An 18,841-nucleotide genomic window follows, 5' to 3' on the forward strand; every position below is an offset into this window, starting at 1 on the left:
GTTGGCTGTGACAGGAGAGGAAATCTGTGAGCCATGAGTGGAGATGTCCTTGGATACCATAGGAAGAGAGTTTGGTGAGCAGTGCAGCGGAAAAATTTTTTCCACCTCCTATGTGTTGATGGACAGCTGTGGGGTAGGAGTAACCCCTCTGTTGGTGAAGGTCGGGTGATGGAGTTGGGGTAGTGTGAAGCATTTAACTTGAAACGCCTAGCCCCCACACTGCTCGGCCCCACCTGGATTGCAGAGAACAGGAGACAAGATGCCTTTACTTCGCCATCTCTGCAAGCACAATCTCCCATCTCCTTTGCAGGGAACATTTGATATATATTGAAATGACCAACATCAATACTTGTGAAATTAATTGCAGTTGTATTTGTTGCGTCATGATACATTTTTGTAAATACATATGTTAAAAAGTACTAAGTAGGTTCAGTTCATCATGACTCTTGATTGAGCAAAAGGCAAATTAATTATTTAACTCTCTTTCAGTCCAAATGTATTCCATTCCATTGGGAACACACTCTGTGCAGAGCGTCGGAGCTGCTGAAGCAATCTCCTGGGCTATTGGGGCACAATCCTGGATGGGTCACCACTCCAATGCAAGATATTCAAATGGTTCAATAATCCCAGCAAGCTGGTACTCATTATTCTGACCTCGGAAAGATAACGTGCTGAGTCAACCCCACCTAGTATTAATTCAATGGAAGGGGAAGATTTTGCCCGGAAGGCAACGGGGCCTTCGGATCCCAAGCCAGCCACTCTAACCGTTAAGCCCACACCAGGCTTCGTGCAAATGTATGTGACACATAATGACTTTCATCTTGGAGCAACTTTGTGCCATTAAGTTTCGATTTGTAGAGGATGGGAAAGCAGATATCCTGAAATGGCTGCATGCCCATCCTGCACAATTGAGAATCACACAACCTCCAAGTGTGGCTTTAAGTCAAGCAACTTTGTGAAATGTATGCACAAGTATATCTTCAATCCTTCATCATAGTTGGATAAATAATCCTGGAATGCCCTTCAACTATTATTCCAGGTGGACCACCAATACAGAGACTGTAGCAGTTGAAAGAGAGCATGCAGAACGACCTACCTCTTCATGGCAATCCAGGACAATACGAAAATGATGCCTTTCAGGCAGCAGTGTTTGCTAATTTTTAAAATAAAGATAAAATAAATTGCTGAAAAACCATTCCCAACACAAATTGTAAACGCTCAACCTTTCTTTTGTGATATTTGCTTGTTGATGTGGCTGAGCCAAACTGATTATTTTAAGTTTACTTACTGTCATATAAAGAAATCTTTATTTTCGGGTTTTAACATTTTTATTGTTGAGAACATTTTTGCAGCTCAAGACATGTGCACAATCTTAGCAATCTCTGTTTTGTAGACCCCCTTGTTTATGCTGGCTGTGCACCGTGGCCTGGCGTACAGCAGCTCATCAGTGATTGCCTGCAGAAGCATCCTCAAAGCAGGCCAACGGCTGCACAGGTAGGTCATATCCTCAAGATTGAAACCCCCTTCTGGTGAAACTCCCAAAATGCAGTATCACTGCTCATCTACTCTTATTTCCCGTTCATTCATTCCTCTTATTTCCCACCTATGGAACCAACTTCCATATTATCTTCAATCTCATTCTTCCCTGCAGGTCTTTAAGACCGCTGTTCACCACCATCTCAGATCATCGCCAATTCAAAATCATGATCTTTTCTACCCACGTCAACACATCTCCCCCCCTCCAAGCCCACCTCTTTCAAAATTTCTAGTTTTCCCACCCTGAGTGCTTCCTTCTGCATCCATCTTGTTCACCCTGTCCATCCTTCCCGAGCCCTCACTCTTTCCCGCATTCCTTATTTATCTAAGTCTTTGTAACTGCTGAAATCAATCTATTTAGGTTCTTCCTGCCATCTTTGTTCATTGTACCTTTCACACTTCTTTCTAAGTTTTTCACAATGCTCTTTTTTCATTCTAACTCTTGCTTGTTTTCTCTTTCATCTATTTTACTCTCTATTCCTCTCTTTTGTTATCTGAGTCAAAATTTGCTAATGCGTTACATTGCTTTCATGGAATTCGGTACGTTATAATTTTGCCTCTTTTTTGGATACCTTTGCCCAGTGTCGAATATTCTATTCCCACTATGTTGTTACATATCATAGGACACGTCCGTAATAAAGTGCGTGGCATCGAAATTCATCGTTTGTCCGATTTTACATATCTTGTTCCGAAAAACGTTGATTCCGATGCACTAGTTTTGTGACGTCCGCATAGAACGCATTTGCATACCCCTAGTAGCCGTACTCGCATACGTCGATTGGAATATGAATCGCCTTTCCCCCAGAGAATATGTTCAGAATCCTTTGTTCTGCAACACGTTTCGTCGGAAAGATCGACGAATTGCTCGTACGGAGCGATGTTTCCTCAGTTCACGTGCGTAATATGTGTCCGTCAAAGTTTCACGGGGGAGCATAAATGATGATAACCTTTACTATTTAGCTGCATTGCAATAAAGATATCAATTTATATGTATTGCATCGTAATTGTAGGATACCGATCTGCATGAATCGCCTCTATTGATGGCCGATCGTGCAAAACAACGCCCGACGAAACTGATGATGCAGGTCTGTCAATTTCTTACGCACGTGAAAGTGGTCAGCAGGTCACGTGAACGAGGTACAACAGAAGCGATGACACTATAGACGTGTGCCGAGTGGCACTGCACAAACAACACGTCATTGTTTTCCGATGAAGAGGCCCGTAATATATCTGCTATTATGTGAAAACGGCATTTTATCCCCTCATATTGCGGTCAAACCTGACGCACGTTAACCCCACTTTTTTGGCAAACATTCTATATATTTCTTCGTTTTCCAGTGACTGGAAGCGTTTATAATGAGTGAAACCCAAAAATGTGGTATCAAATGATTCCAGAAGTGACGAATTGAGCGGAATTATTTGAATATGATTTTTCTGACCGGCTGTCACGCTTTTGTAACGCATTCGCGAATTTCGACTCATCTATCTGCCTCAGGAGAAGTGAATTCTTGCAGAAATTTTTCTGAGGCTCACTTGGCTGCAGCACCTGGATAGGTTTGAGGGTAGTGGAGTAGCGGATGAAACCTGAATCCTATCCAGGTTCCTCCTAATGACTCCATCTTTCCTCTTTACTTCTTCGGGTTCCTTCTTGGTCTTCCTTTTGATCTATTTTGTCCTTCAACCCTGCTGTTGATGTGTTTCCACCCCTCTCCTACTGTTCCTTTTGTTCTGTTACGTCCTGATCCATTCTATGTTCTAGCACTTCCATGAGCCTTCACTTTGTATACAAAAAATACACAACCAACGGGAGGGAGTCTTTTCCCCCAAGAGCAACAACTTTTATCTGTTGGATTGACGGTAGGGAAGCCTTCAGCTGGGACCCGTTTCAATTGATGACGTGCACACATCTCCACGTTTTAGTAACAAAAGAATTGCATACAATTTTTAACTAATCATGATAAATATATAATACAGTCGTGGCCAAAACCATTGGCACCCTTGCACTTTTTTCAAATAACTCACAATTTTCTCGAAAAATAAGTTGAAATTGACAAAAGTATTTGGTCTCCACAATTCTTTATTTAACTGTTAATATTACAGAACCTTTGTTTTTGATTCAGAAGTTAATATATCCTTTTAAATCGGAGAATAAAAAGAAATGGCATTGACAGAATTATTGGCACCCTCGACTTAATATTTGGGAGCACAGCCTTTGGACAAAATAACTGCAGTCAAGCACTTCCTATAGTCATGAATGAGCTTCCTACACCTCTCTATTGGCAGTTTGGCCCACTGTTCTTGAGCAAGCTGCTCCAGTTCTTCCAGATTTGAAGGGTACCTTCTCCCAACTGCTGTTTTCAGATCTCTCCACAATGGGATTTGGTGTTCAATGGGATTTGGATCTGGACTCATTGCTGGCCACTTCAGAACAGTCAAGCATTTTGTCTTGAACCATTCCTTGGTGCTTTTTGAAGTATGTTTGGGGTCATTGTCCTGCTGCAAGACCCGTGACCTTCAATGGAGACACAGCTTTCTGACACTGGGTTGAACATTGTGCTCCAAAATGCCTTGGTAATCTCATGATGCCATGCACACATTCAAGGCACCCGGTGCCAGAGGCAGCACAGCAACCCCAAAACATCACTGAACCTCCTCCATGTTTGAATGGAGGGAAGATGTTCTTTTCTTTGAAGGCTTCATTTTGTTTTCTGTAAACAAAGAGAAGATGTGCTTTACCAAAAAGCTCTAATTTGGTTTCATCTGTCCATAGGACATTCTCCCAGAAGGATTTTGGCTTGTTCATGTATATTTTGGTAAACTCCAGTCCTTCTTATGTCTGTCTGTGTCTGTCTCTCTCTCTCTCTCTCTCTCTCTCTCTCTCTCTCTCTCTCTCTCTCTCTCTCTCTCTCTCTATCTCTATCTCTATCTCTATCTCTATCTCTATCTCTATCTCTATCTCTATCTCTATCTCTATCTCTATCTCTATCTCTATCTCTATCTCTATCTCTATCTCTATCTCTATCTCTATCTCTATCTCTATCTCTATCTCTATCTCTCTCTCTATCTATCTCTCTCTCTATCTATCTCTCTCTCTATCTCTCTCTCTCTCTCAATCTCTCTCTCTCTCTATCTCTCTCTCTCTATCTCTCTCTCTCTATCTCTCTCTCTCTCTCTCTATCTCTCTATCTATCTCTCTCTCTCTATCTCTCTATCTCTCTATCTCTCTCTCTCTATCTCTCTCTCTCTATCTCTCTCTCTCTCTATCTCTCTCTCTCTCTATCTCTATCTCTCTCTATCTCTCTCTATCTCTCTCTATCTCTCTATCTCTCTCTATCTCTTTCTATCTCTCTCTATCTATCGCTCTCTATCTCTCTCTATTTCTCTCTATTTCTCTCTATTTCTCTCTATTTCTCTCTATTTCTCTCTATTTCTCTCTATTTCTCTCTCTCTCTCTCTCTCTCTCTCTCTTTTTTATCTCTCTCTCTCTCTCTCTCTCTCTCTCTCTCTCTCTCTCTCTCTCTCTCTCTCTCTCTCTCTCTCTCTCTCTGTCCTCTTGGGTCTCCTACCATAGAACCCCCTTTTAATGAGTCGGCGACAGATTGTGTGAGTTGAAAATGTCATACCTTGTGCCTGAGGGTCAGCTTGAATCTGTTTGGCAGTTGATCAAGGTGCTTTCTCCACCATTCAAACAATCCTTCGCTGCAATCTTTGATCAAGTCTCCTCTTGCGGTCACGTCCAGGGAGGTTGGCTACAGTGCCATGGGCCTTAAACTTCCTGATAACATTGCGTACAGTGGACACAGGAACATCAAGGCCTCTGGAGATGGACTTGTAATCTTGAGATTGCCCATGCTTGGCTACAATCTTGTGTCTGATCTCCTCAGACAATTCTCTGGTTTTCTTTCTTTTCTCCATGCTCAATGGGATACACACAGTGACACAAAACAGCAGAATGACTCCTTTTCTCCATTCATACTGGGTGAATGAGTGATTTTTATATTGCAGGCACCTGCAACTAACCACCGGTGAGTTAATTTCGAAAGTAAAGGAGAATCACCTGCTTGAAATCTCATTATTTCTAACAACTTCTAAAAGGTGTCAATAATATTGTCCAGGCCATTTGAGGATTTCTGGGTGGAATAATCTAAGATTTAGTAGTTTCTTCAGATTTTTTTTTTGTTTTGGTCCACTGCAAACCAAAGAAATACATATCTGGACAACAAAATATTTTTTAATTTCAACAATTTTCTGGAAGAAATAAGCCATAATTTGAAAAAAGTACAAGGATGCCAATATTTTTGGCCACGACTGTATGTGCACATATACACGTTCTTGCGTATGGCAGCTTGGCTGCAGTAGCTATCCTTTTCTTCGGGTGCGGCTGTGCCGCTGATGCTGTGCCCCAATATCAGTACACTGGTACTCATTTCGCCAACCTTGGAAGGATGACAGGCTGAGTCAATACCACCTGGTTTTAATTCAGTGGCAAATGGGGCTCAAACACAGGACCCTAAGATCCCAAGCCAGCCACCCTAACCACTAAGCCATCACTAGGCTTATATACACATGGTCGAATCCCCTTTTTTTTAAACCACTCACAGTTGAATCTCGATCTCGCAAAGGTGCTGTACTTTAAAACTCAGTCCTGTCAAGTCAAATTTGTTAAATAATTGGCATTCGACTGATTTCCTTGCATTCAGTTAAACACCACTTAGCTGCACGATTATTATGATACATTATTGTTTTCAAACATTGGTTCAGCAAAATGTTATCTGTTATTAAAAAAAAGTTATTTAATGATCTTAAACCTTCACTCTTCTTTGGCATGTCTGTGTAAATCATATGATAATTTTAAAAAACATACACAGACGTGGTATATAGAAAAGGAAAATGGCAGTACTGTATACATTTCGTGACAAATCAAATATATGTGGTGTTTGTCTATTTTTGGGATAAAAACTAAAGTCGAAGCTCGTGTAAGAGATAATACACAGAAACGTATAACAAGGCAGGAGACAAGAGGGCCATAATTTGAAAGAGGGAAGTACAAAATAATGGGGAACAGAGACAAAAGGAGATCTGTGTAAGGGAGAGGATGGGGTGGGGTACATGGGGTAAACAAGATGATATTACAGGGACTTTCAGGAAGGAAAACAGGGAGTTTGAAGGTGGTGGGTTTAGGGTGGATTAACAGGGGTAGAAAAGATCATGGTTTTGGATGGGGGAAGATATGAGATGGTGGTGAACAACTATTTTGAAGACCTGGAGGAAGGAGTGGGATTGAAGAGAGTGTGGGAGTTTGTTCCAGAGGCAGGGATAAAGAGGAATGAAAGGGTGAAGGTGAGCAGTGATTCGTAATTTTGGTAGTTTCACTAGAAAGGGTTTTTGGGCAGACCTTGAGCGCCCTGCGGAAATATAGGTGGGACAGAGCACAGACAGAGCAGAGGAGGCAAGGCCGGAGAAGAGATGGTGGAAGAAAGACAAACGACCTGTCTTCGGTGAGAGAGTGAGAGACCCAAAGACTCAGCTTCATTGCGGGAGATACCAATGATGCTAAAAGCCTTGGTTTCCACAGTGTAAAGCCAAGCTAGGTGTGAGGCAGGAGCACCACCCACGAGGGGGAGCAGTACTCCATCAGACTACAGATGAAAGCTTTGTCAGTGGTTTGAAGCTCAGGTGTGCCAAGGAAGGACTTTGCACGGCGTAGGATGCCCAGTCGGCGACTGGCTTTGGAGGCCAGCTTGGAGATGTGGCTTTCCCAGGAAAGATCCTGGCAGATAGTGAGACCAAAATAAGCTTGAATGAAAGGATTTCTTCAAGAGGACTGTTGAGAAAATAGATGGGGGAGGGGTGTGGTGGGTGGGAGGTCCACACAGTCCTTTCGGAGAGACATTGTGAGAGTGAGAGATTTGTCAGGATTGAAAGACGTATTCCAAGTGTTTTACCACCTTGTGATTTTATCTACAAAAAGTGAATAGGCTACTGCCTCCCGATCAGAGAGATGAAAGATGGTTTGGCAGATGGTGGAGTCATCAGCAAAGAGAAAAAGAGGATTTTCCAGGATCATTGATAACCAGAAAAAGCATAGGGCCAAGAACACTGTCTTGAGAAACTCCAGCCTGGACGGGAAGAGGGGATGAGGGAATTCCATTAAGAGCCACGTGTTGACTGCGACAGGAGAAGAAGTCCATGAGCCTCGAGTGGAGATTGCCATGGATACAATAAGAAGAGAGTTTGGTGAGCATTGTGGGGTGCAGACTATCGAAAGCTCGCGATATGTCGAGGAAGATGGCTCTGATCTGATGTTTGGCATTTAGAACTGCCATCCATTGTTGGGAAAGCAGAAGTAGCATATCCAGGGTAGAATGACCTTGTCTAAATACAAATTGATGGTCGGAAATCAAGCCATTGGAGAAGAGGAAGGATTTGATGTGAGAAGTGATGATGGATTTCATAACCTTGTTGATGATTGGGAGAATGCTGATTGGTCTGTAGTTGCAGGGATCTGTTTTGCACGTTTTTTATGCAGAGCGGTAATATTTGATTTCCAAGCAGATGGCAGATGACCTTGAGAAAATGAGAGGGTGAATAGAACGGACAGAGGGTGAGCAAGAGCAGGTTTTCAGGACACGTGGGCTGATGCTGCCTGGACCGGTTGCAGAATCAGAGTTGAGGTTTGACAGCAAGCTCTCTACCTTGTCAGGAGAAAAGGACACAGAGTCCTGGAACAGCTGGGTGTAACTGAGTAAGGTGGAGACAGAAAGCGATGGGTTTGGAACACAAGATTTAGAAGCAGAGTTTAGGCTTTCAGCCTTTTCACGTGTAGTGTCAGCTGTGCAGCCATTTGAGGTAAGGGTAAAGATGGAGGGGGAAAATACACACCAGAAATAGACTTAACGAGACACCACCAGGATTTGGAGGAGGGAGACAGGTTTGACAGTTCAGACTTGAAATGAGAAAGATGTTGTTTCTTAGCTCTCCTGAGGGTAGACACACACACACACACACACACACACACACACACACACACACACACACACACACACACACACACACACACACACACACACACTTGTTCCGAGCTTCACGGAAGGAACTGAGATTACCCTCAGTTGGGTTTGCTTTCCATGAGGCAAAGGCAAGTTGTTTCAGGACAACTGCCTCGCCACAAGCTTCAGTGTATCATGGACAGTGGGAAGGTTAGGACAACTGAAGACAAGATGGGATGTGTGTGTGTGTGTGTGTGTGTGTGTGTGTGTGTGTGTGTGTGTGTGTGTGTGTGTGTGTGTGTGTGTGTGTGGGATGTGTGTGTGGGATGTGTGTGTGGGATGTGTGTGTGGGATGTGTGTGTGGGATGTGTGTGTGGGATGTGTGTGTGGGATGTGTGTGTGGGATGTGTGTGTGGGATGTGTGTGTGGGATGTGTGTGTGGGATGTGTGTGTGGGATGTGTGTGTGTGTGTGATGTGTGTGTGTGTGTGAGTGTGTGTGTGTGAGTGTGTGAGTGTGAGTGTGAGTGTGAGTGTGAGTGTGAAGGAGAAGGAGAAGGAGAAGGAGAAGGAGAAGGAGAAGGGAGACACAGAGACACAGACACTCCTTTGCAAAAAATTCCCAGGATGAGTTGATGTGAGAGAGTGGAAATGAGAGACCAGTCTTGAAGTTTAATGGCTGCTTGAAGACCCTGCCAGTCGGCCTGAGTGAAGTGTGAGACTCGTCGGCGCTGAGGTGGTTATCTAATAACAGCCTCACTCTCCAGAAGAGATGGAGTACCATTGGCTGAGATCCGGGTCGGGAAGTTGACAGATTGTGTCAGTCTCAATGAGTCGCAGAAGTGCCATGACAGGTGAGAGTGGTACCCACACCCAGCTAACTGGCATGATGGCAATTGAAGTCACCACATATGAGGAAGAGAGCATTTTGATGAGAGGATTGAAGTTGGTCCATGTTTCTGGCGAGCGAGATGTAAATGGAGTTATCGCTGTTTGGTGGATGGTACAACATACAAATAATAAACCAACGGTCTTGCCAAAAGGTGACCACGTGTGACTTCTTTAAGGTCACACTGAGGTGAACAGAGCTGCTATCCACCAGGAGCAACTCCTTGAGGAATATCTGCCTACATGAGATTCCGATGAGAATCGTTCTACAGAGTAACCATGAAAAATATGCGTTTGCCTCATAACGTCACCAAATGACGTCATAATGTCTCGAGCTTGACATATCTAGAAAGCACTCATCGAGGTGTTCAATTTGAGGTACTACACGATATGGTTCCTAAAACTTGAAAATTTGACCTTGGAGTCAAATATGTTTGAACTTAGGCGCTAACCATGAAGGTCAAGGCGAATCGCCACCAAAAATTAATCAGCTGAGCGCCAGACCATGAACTTTTTCCCATGAAGTTTGAAGACGATCCGATCAAAATTACTCAAAAAATAAGGGTTTCGTCGACTCCCCTGATTGCGACAAAGTGACCTTGACCTTTGACCTTCAAAATTTTATGTGCTGAAAGGGACCTCTATAGGCCTCTGATATTCGTAGTTACAAAAATTTCCAATGATAACTGTGCTCTGCAGAGTGATTTATACATGATTACAGACAAAAAAAAAAAAGAAGGTCAAGGCCAATCGCCACCAAAAATTAATCAGCTGAGCGCCAGACCATGAACTATATTCCCATGAAGTTTGAAGATTATCCGATCAAAATTACTCAAAAAATTTGGGTTTCGTCGACTCCCCTGATTTGCGACAAAGTGACCTTGACCTTCAAAATTTTGTGCGCTGAAAGGGACCTCTATAGGCCGCTGTTATGCGAAGTTACAAAAATTTCCAATGATAACTGTGCTCTGCAGAATTTTTTATACACGATTACAGACAAAAAAAAACAAAAAAAACACATACAAGCTGAATAACATATCTTGCAAAAACTTCGTTTTGGCAAGATAATAAACAAGAGATGGGAGTGGAAGGGAAACCATCGCCAGAGGTATTCCTGGGGGTGTAGAGGAGTGAGGACAGTGCATGGTGAGTGAGGAATGGAGTTTTTGATGAAGAGAGCAACTCTGCCACCAGGACGAGGTTCAGGTGTGTCATACTGGAGGAGGGAGTAACCAGGGAGAGAAACTAAGGAATCAGAGATGTCTTGAAGGAGGAAAGTTTCTGTTAAGCAGATTATTTCTGGTTTGTCAGTGGCAACCTGTATGGAAAAATGTCAGTTTTGAGCGAAGACCCCAGATGTTTGAGGTCCACACTGTTAAGGAAGAGGGAGGGGAGGAGTCTTTGGGTGCAGGGGAGGAGAGGGTAGTGGGAGGGAGGAGAGGTGGAGGTCGTGAGAGTTGTTGACAGTTGATGACAAATTGTGGAAGAGCTAGGGGAGAGGGTCGGATGGGGAGGAGGACAAAGAGTTAGGTGGTAAAGGGATGAGTGGCAGTGGGGAGTAATAAGAGATGGGGCAAAGGGAAGTGGGAGATTGGAGGAGGTGGAGGAATGAGCTGGAAGAGAGAGGTTGGGGGAAGGAGGCAGCTTTGTGGATGTGAAGGTGGGAAGCTTTGAGAAGGTGAGTGAGGGGTGAGATTTGAAAGGGAGGGGTGAGGGGAGAATTGAGGGAGAAAGGTGTGGGGGGAGCTTTTGAGAAAGGTGAGGGGAAGAGAGAACTTTGCTTTGATGAGAGCAGGCATGCCCATGGGGGAGAGGGAGAAGGGAGGGTTGGGAGAGGATAGTATATGCTGATGTGTTGTCATTTGGGGAATCGTCAAAATTTTTGGTTAATTTTTGCCAACCTAATTTTTTAGTGATTATGGACCATAAATTTATCAAAAATTCAGGTTGGCATTTTTGGCCGCCATCTTGGATTACTGGCCACCATCTTGAAATTTGCTATATAAAAACACATTATTGCCCATATCTCGACCAATAATAGTTGAATTTTGATGATGTTGATTTCTAAATATGTATAATTACACACTGGCCACATTGAACTACAACTACATTACCTTAACCATGATGTTGAGTCTCCAATTAAAAAATTATATCACTTTAAGTCTGTTGTAAGGGTTGAATTAGCAATTTTTCCTTATATGAAGAAATTTAAAGTGCGAAAACAGTTATTCATCTGAATCGGTTTCTTGATCTGACATGCCATCCTGTTGGGTATTCATACAGCTCTCTGGATTGGCTTCACACTTGCACAATTCTGTGCACTCTAAATTGTTTTGCTTGCAAGAACGAGCATTACACAAACTTTTGCTGCAACCACACCTCACCAATTCTGTAACTGATTCAGGGGCTGAAGGCATTTTGGACAGAATTGGTTTCAGTTCACTGGTAGATTCTCGATACCATCCAAGCTTTGTTGGGTCAAGATGACAGGGCTTTGGAACAAGTACTTCCTGCCACACATGGCACTGTAGATGAGCTCGGCGAATGTGTTCCACCATGTTCTTCCATGTTATTCTTCACTGCGCAAGCTATCTGTGAAACACGCTGAAGTGTGTGCTGGTATGACACTCCTGCATCAGCATGGGATACAGCATCAATAATCTTCTTACTCCACGTGGCATGATAGCAATACAGGGACATGCTTAATGTCAGAGGAGTTTCAGTGCCACTGCGAAACACAGAGGAATCTGATTTGGGTTTGTATGTAACCTGTCTGTTTGATCTGTAAGCTTGCATCATCTGCTGTGATATGTTACTGCATGAATGTCTGATACTTTCAGACCGTATATTTGACTGGGCCGTGCTCTGTCCTTGAATTATCCAACCCAACAATATACTTAACTCTTCAGGAACAATAGTTTCACCAACCAAGGAACCTTTAAATTTCAAGCTATTATTCTGTTCTATTGTTCTCCGTATGATTTTTGCAGTACTAAACATTGCTTGTACATCTTGTCTATCAGTTTTGTTTGCAGCATTATTTACAGCAGCCTCACCGGCCTTACTTGAGTGAATTAGTGATGGTTTAGTGCGGTCACATGGGCATGTGAATTCCACATCATCGATATTCTTTTCAATAATTTCCTTCAGTGCAGCACGAGTGGTAGTTCTGTGTAAACCATACATCATCATCATATTGTCATAATCTTGTTGTACTTTATCAATGCCTATATATTCACCAGAGCTGAGTTTATCTGCAAGGCAACTGTAAAACTCAATTTCTGCAGCCAATAAATTTACAGAATCATCTGAATCCTTTTGGTCTTTTTCTGCAACTAGTTGCTTGACCGGGTTGTATTTTTTCCACTGATTTGCCAGGCAGGTATTATGATGCATCCAATCTCTAGAAAGTGGGTCCTTTGAATTTATCAGTTCACTGTAGTTCACCTTCCACTCATCATTTTTGCATTTTTGCACAATCACTGCCATTTTTTCACCAACATTTTGACTTTGACATCTGTGAAGAATATCTGTATTTTTACCCTGACAAAAAAGCACTCAGCTTTATTGAACTTCCTTATTTGGGAACGTGTGCATCGTACTGGTGCAGAAGAAGATTGTGTAGAGCTACAAGATCTAGGGCGACCTCTCTTTCGCTTTAGCTGGGTAGAGTCCTGTGTAGCGAGGGCTGTTTCATACCGCCTGCTAGATATTCCAATGTCTGTAACGTTAGTAGTTTCTGCATAGCATGGAGCATGCCACTTCGCATGTTGGTCCTTTAGCTGTTCTGCAGTTATATCACCCAGACGGTTATGAATTCCAAGGAATTCCAATTCACCTAAATCAGCCCTATGACAGACAGAATGCAGAAATTTTTCATATGATGAATATTTTGGGTGTTGTCTCAACAAATCACTGCTATGTTTTTGACATTTAATACACAGTTTATAGTTTGTATTGGTGCGTGGTCTTTTTGTAGGTGGCTCTCCCATCTTTCTTCCGGCTGTTGTAGCTATATTCTGAAAAAAGCAGAAACAAATATTTAATAAATATTAAACATGTGATAATAGTTATTTATGGGAAAATAGTCAAATTAGGTCATGATAACAGCTATGAAATATCAAAAAAAGAACATAATAAAAATTTCATTATTTTGGCTGCCGCTATAAGCTAAAAAATGGCATTATTGACAATTTCCTTGTCAAGTTTTATATTTATATCTTTATAAAGTATCACAAATGATTGCTAGCCCTCTAAAACATACATTTAGACACTAATATCATGTAAATACCTCTATCAGAGGTAAAGATATGGTCAGAAATGTGTTTTTACCCTGGCGATTTTCAAGATGGCCGCCAATAATCCAAGATGGCGGCCAAAAAAATACCAACCAGAATTTTTGATAAATTTATGGTCCATAGTCACTAAAAAATTAGGTTGGCAAAAATTAACCCAAAATTTTCACGATATTACACAACAGCATATACTAGGAGTAGGACAATACGGGGTTGAGGCATTGTAGAGATGGGAGCAGGTGGGGGAGGAACAAAAATTGAGGGGTGGGAAGAGGGGGCGGGGAGGTTTTATGAGAATTGAGGGGTGGGAAGAGGGGGAGGCAGCTTTGAGAAGGGGGAGTGGGGAGGGAGATTTGAAGGGGAGCAGTGAGGGGAGAGATTTGAAGGGGAGGGGTGAGGGGGACATTTGGGAGAGAAGGATGAGAGGGGAGAATTGAGGGAGAAAGGTGTGGGGGAGCTTTTGAGAAGGGTGAGGAGGAAGCTTGTGGGGGGGGGGGAGTGACTTTTGCTTTGAAGAGGGAGGCGGCAGCTGAAGTGAGAGGGAAACTTTGAGAGGAAGGGGAGATGATGAGAACAGGCGTGGTCATGGAGGAGGAGGTGGAAGGGAGGGGTTGGGAGAGGGGGAGGATGAGACTGGGTAGTGGTATGGTAGAGGTGGGAGCAGGCAGGGGGAGGAACAGGATTTTAGGGGGTGAGAAGAGGGGAAGATGTATTGAGAGGAAAGAGAGAGTGTGATCGCGATATTGAGCAGTTTGCTGAATGAGAGTATGAGACATTTGAAAACCATACAGTTTAGGATATCAGAGGGGGAACTGTTGGTGAGGCAGAAGACAGTGGAAAGATGCTCAGATGAGGGGAGTGGAAAAGAGATGGTATAACAGGGAAGGAATTAGGAGGAGGTAGATTTAAGGATGTGAGATGACTTTGCACTGAAGTTGGAAAAAAAAACCAATTATTAATGGAAGATGAACAAGTGTTGGAAAAAAATAACAATTATTAATGGAAGATGAACAAGTATTGCAAAAAGGGATTTTTTAAAAATTTGTTGGTCACATTTGTTTTAATACATTGGAAGATTGATGGAGTGCAGAAGAATCGACAGAGTGAAGAAAGGAAGCGTTGCAACAGATGAAATTTTTAGACACAGGATGAAAGAAAGATCGAATGGAACACAAGATTTTGAAGACGAAGAACCGGGTGAAGAGGTGAAGTTGTTGAAGCATTGCAAGAGACCTTTTTTATTTTTTATGAAGATTAGGGAAGAATAAAGGAAAAGTTTAAAGGAAAGGTCATGAAGGTGTGCGGTGAAAACATTCACGATCAGAGTGGGATTGGCAAGGAAGAGGGAAGAGAAGGAAGAAGAAAAGTCATATAGGAAGTTGTGTGGTTATGTGGGGTATAAGATGAGAAGGGAAAAGGTTTTTTTTGTTGTTGTATCTTTTAGATTTTAAGTCATGAAACAGAGGGTATAGTTGGGAAGGTTGGAAGGAGGGTGGAGGGAAAAGTTGGTGAAAATAAAAACTGATGGTAATGAGGCGAAAATACAAATAAACACGATTGTGTACACAGACAGGAAGACAGGTAGGCCTCAGGGAAACATGATATGACACTACCGCCGAAAATTCACCAAATAGCACAAGTTTTGAAACATCATCGAACTTGGAACACACAGTAAACACGGAGGCAACAAAATAAACAGTCAAAATGCGACAAACAACGACCGGAAACTTATCTTTGAGAAACTGTTAGTTATCTTCTATTTCCTTGCTTTTTGACCCATTAATGGGAACAGGTGTACAATCGGCTCTGCACAAAAGAATTGCTGGGGTTGGTTGCATTGAATAAAGTGCCGGGCCCAGGGACAACCAGCTGCCTGACTGTGATCCGGACGGTGCAGCATGAAACTGACGTGTGTGTCGGTGTGCATCGAGATGGCAAAGCTGAGCTGTGCGCCCTTCATGTCAGTGGAACGCTACTATGGTCACAGGTTTGTGGTTTTCTTGCACTCATCATAATTTTGTATGCAGCCTGCGGCTGCTGGATGCATCATTTCTGGGAGCACAGCTGTGCCGCTGATGCAGTACCCCGTTTCCAGTAAGCTGGTACTCATTTTGCTGACCTCAGAAAGATGATGGGTTGAGTCAACCCACCACTTGTATTTAATGGCACAACAGGGGCTTGAACTCAAGACCCTAAGATTCAGCCAGTCACCTTAACTTTTAAGCCAACACCAGGCTTTTGTTGCACTTAGAATGAAAAATACAGTATTTTCGAGTCAGTTGACCTTTCCAATTGTTCCATATTTTTTGTGCAGTGCAAGTTAGGATCGTTGTTTTGACTTGGGTTTAGTAGTGAAAAAAAGATTACTTCATTTAAAATGTGCAGAAAATAATAAATCATGCATATAATTATTGTGACATAAATCTCTTTCAATTATAACTGACCCAGGTCTGTATAGGTATTGTATTTCATGTAGAATATCTGGTTTCATGGAAGAGTGAGTTGGCAAGAGGGTAAAAAGGCAACGTATTGGCAGTGAAGCCCCGGTTGAACACAAGGATGGAATGAACCAATCGGAGAAAGAGAGAGAGACAGACAGACACAAAAAACAAGGACAAATGTGTCCAAGAGCCGCATCATTCCACCAGTCAATCTCCTTGCTATGCTAGCTAGCTTCCAGGGCATCGAGTGCCTCCAGGGCATCAGGTACCCCAAGGGCATCAGGTGCCCTCAGGGCATCTGGTGCCTCCAGGGCATCTGGTGCTTCCAGGGCATCGGGTGCCTCCAGGGCATCAGGTGCCCTCAAGGCATCGGGTGCCTCCAGGACATCGGGTGCCCTCAGGGCATCAAGTGCCTCCAGGGCATCAAGTGCCCTCAGGGCATCGGGTGCCTCCAGGGCATCGGGTGCCTCCAGGGCATCAAGTGCCCCAGGGCATCGGGTGCCTCCAGGGCATCAAGTGCCCCAGGGCATCGGGTGCCTCCAGGGCATCAAGTGCCCCAGGGCATCGGGTGCCTCCAGGGCATCAAGTGCCTCCAGGGCATCAGGTGCCTTAAGGGGGTCAAGTGCGTTTCGGGCATCAGATGCCTTAGGGCATCAGATACCTTTCTGTAGCCTCCCTGCCTGCTTCACTCCCTATTCTCACCCCCAGAAAGGTTTTGTCTTCACGAGAAGAAGAACAACGCGGAGCTCTCTTCGAGCCAGCATTTGCTACGCAACGCGGCTAAAAAGAAGAAAAAGAAAGACTTCGAAGAAAGACGGTTGGGTTTAGGTGGGGTTAATGGGAGTACAAAAGATTTCATGTAAGAACGAGGTTGGCAGGAGGTGATGGTGCACTGCCTGCTTTTGAAGACTTTGAGGGAAGAGTTTGATTGTACAGTCTCCAGAAAATAGTTCCAGAATTAGGGGAAAAGAGGAACAAAAGAGTGATGATAAGCCTGGATTTGGGGTTGAGGGAAACAAGGAGTTCAGATATTCTCCCTCATTTCTTGCAAAGTCTCCGATGGGGCCAATGCATTGTTAGAGCGAATGAAGGGGACGCATTGAGATTTCAAGTTGTAGAGATATAGAGACAAGAGAAAAATATGATTTCAGTGCATGGCACAGAACTTGAAGCAATTGTGTGCGTGTCTTGTTGTCAACATGCAATCTCCCACAAAAATACTTCAACACATGGATTGATGCATGAAGCAGTAAACAAGTGACAACAATTGGATGATACAATGCAATACAGTGGCATTTGTTTTGAAATCAAACTCTCCCAGAAAAGAGTGCCATATGTGCATGTGAACGAACTGAAACCCTGAACTGTTGGCACTGGAGGAAAGCATCTGCCTTTGTTGATTTAATTACCCACAGTGCATAAAACATAATGGAATCTGAGCAGGAATCATGCCTCTATTGTAAGATAGCTAAGGAAATTGAAAGTGTATTGCAAGATTAATCTGCAAAACAGTGAGTCGAATGTGTATCTCCAAATCTGATTGCAGTTCCAATGGATGGGAGGTAACAACTTTGCTTCTTCTGATTTTCACCTTTTTGAACTACATGAAAGGGCACCACAAGCTCATTGGTTCTAACATGATGTGGGAGTAAAAAGCATAACGCAAACATGATTTGCGCATGTGAAGTTTTCTCTACTGTGTGTTTCAATAAGTAATTTCTGCATGTTGATATTGAGCTTTTAAATGAAAATATATGGAATACAGGTATACCTTCGTCCATGTTTAACAAGTAAAGCAATTACAAATGTGAGGTTATTTAACACCCATGATGTGTTACAGTATGGATCTATCGGATGTTCCAGGTGTTCGACACAGAGCGCATCCTGTGTATCACCACTTTGCACCTGACACATCAAATGGACGTTTGGGTGGCAGTTGGAATGGAGAATGGCTCTGTCTGGCTTGTTCCTGCTGACACACCCACAAATCTTCAACGGTTATGCCAGTGGTCTTCTGCTATCACCGCCTTGACGGCATACACTTTGACAACCAGGTTAAAAATATGAAATGCAACATGCATCCAGAAAGTTGGTGCCTGTGTTTATAGTTTCCCTTTTTAGGAAATTATCTTTAGGCGTGTGTGGTTGGTTAACTCCATATGCGGGTTTCAGGACGTGGAATGGAGTCTTCCAAGGTCTCAAAGTATCCACCTCCATTTTTTGTTAGGCCTCGGTCACATTTGCCACGGCGGCCGTGGGGTCTCCAAAATCTGCGGCCACTAGCAATTCTACGGCGGCCGCAGTATTTCCACGGTCACACAATGTAGCAGTCACATATGTTTTTATTTTTCGGGGAGCCGCACGGCGTGTTTATAAATTGTGGAGAACAAAAACGGGGTGCCGTACGGTCTTTGATTTGATGTCACACGGTGACCTTAGGGCGTCGCTGCGGCGGCAATATAATTTTCAAGGCAGACGCAAGGAGACCTCAAGGCGACCGCAGGGGGGCCAAAGGCGAATGTGCGGCCAGACGGACGGTAACGAGTGGGTATATATACCAGTCCTTTTTTCACTGAAATAAAAATATACCAGTATATTTAACTGAATATACTATAACTATAATATACCGTGGTCCCCCAGAATCCGAACGGCCAAGCTGTTTGAACAAATTGGAATCAGAACAATTTTTTCGAG

At 43.2% G+C, this 18,841-nt stretch overlaps 1 protein-coding gene across 6 annotated transcripts in view; it reads left to right on the forward strand.

Moving 5' to 3' along the window:
• The window catches only part of LRRK2 (leucine rich repeat kinase 2), a 266,308-nt gene that overhangs the window by 207,588 nt on the left and 39,879 nt on the right, over positions 1-18,841 (forward strand). For all 6 annotated transcript variants that reach the window (XR_015061544.1, XR_015061545.1, XR_015061546.1 and 3 more), the window contains 3 exons: positions 1,394-1,494; positions 15,499-15,693; positions 18,011-18,201. Coding sequence is in view for 3 of the 6 variants with exons in the window: in XM_085894632.1 (XP_085750758.1) it covers positions 1,394-1,494; positions 15,499-15,693; positions 18,011-18,201 (487 nt within the window). In the remaining 3 variants the exon portion in view is untranslated. The remainder of the gene's footprint in view (positions 1-1,393; positions 1,495-15,498; positions 15,694-18,010; positions 18,202-18,841) is intronic.

Source organism: Eptatretus burgeri, chromosome 9 (assembly GCF_056783735.1).
Source record: "Eptatretus burgeri isolate ZD-2024b chromosome 9, Ebu_testis_v1, whole genome shotgun sequence".
Classification (NCBI taxonomy): Eukaryota; Metazoa; Chordata; class Myxini; order Myxiniformes; family Myxinidae; genus Eptatretus; species Eptatretus burgeri.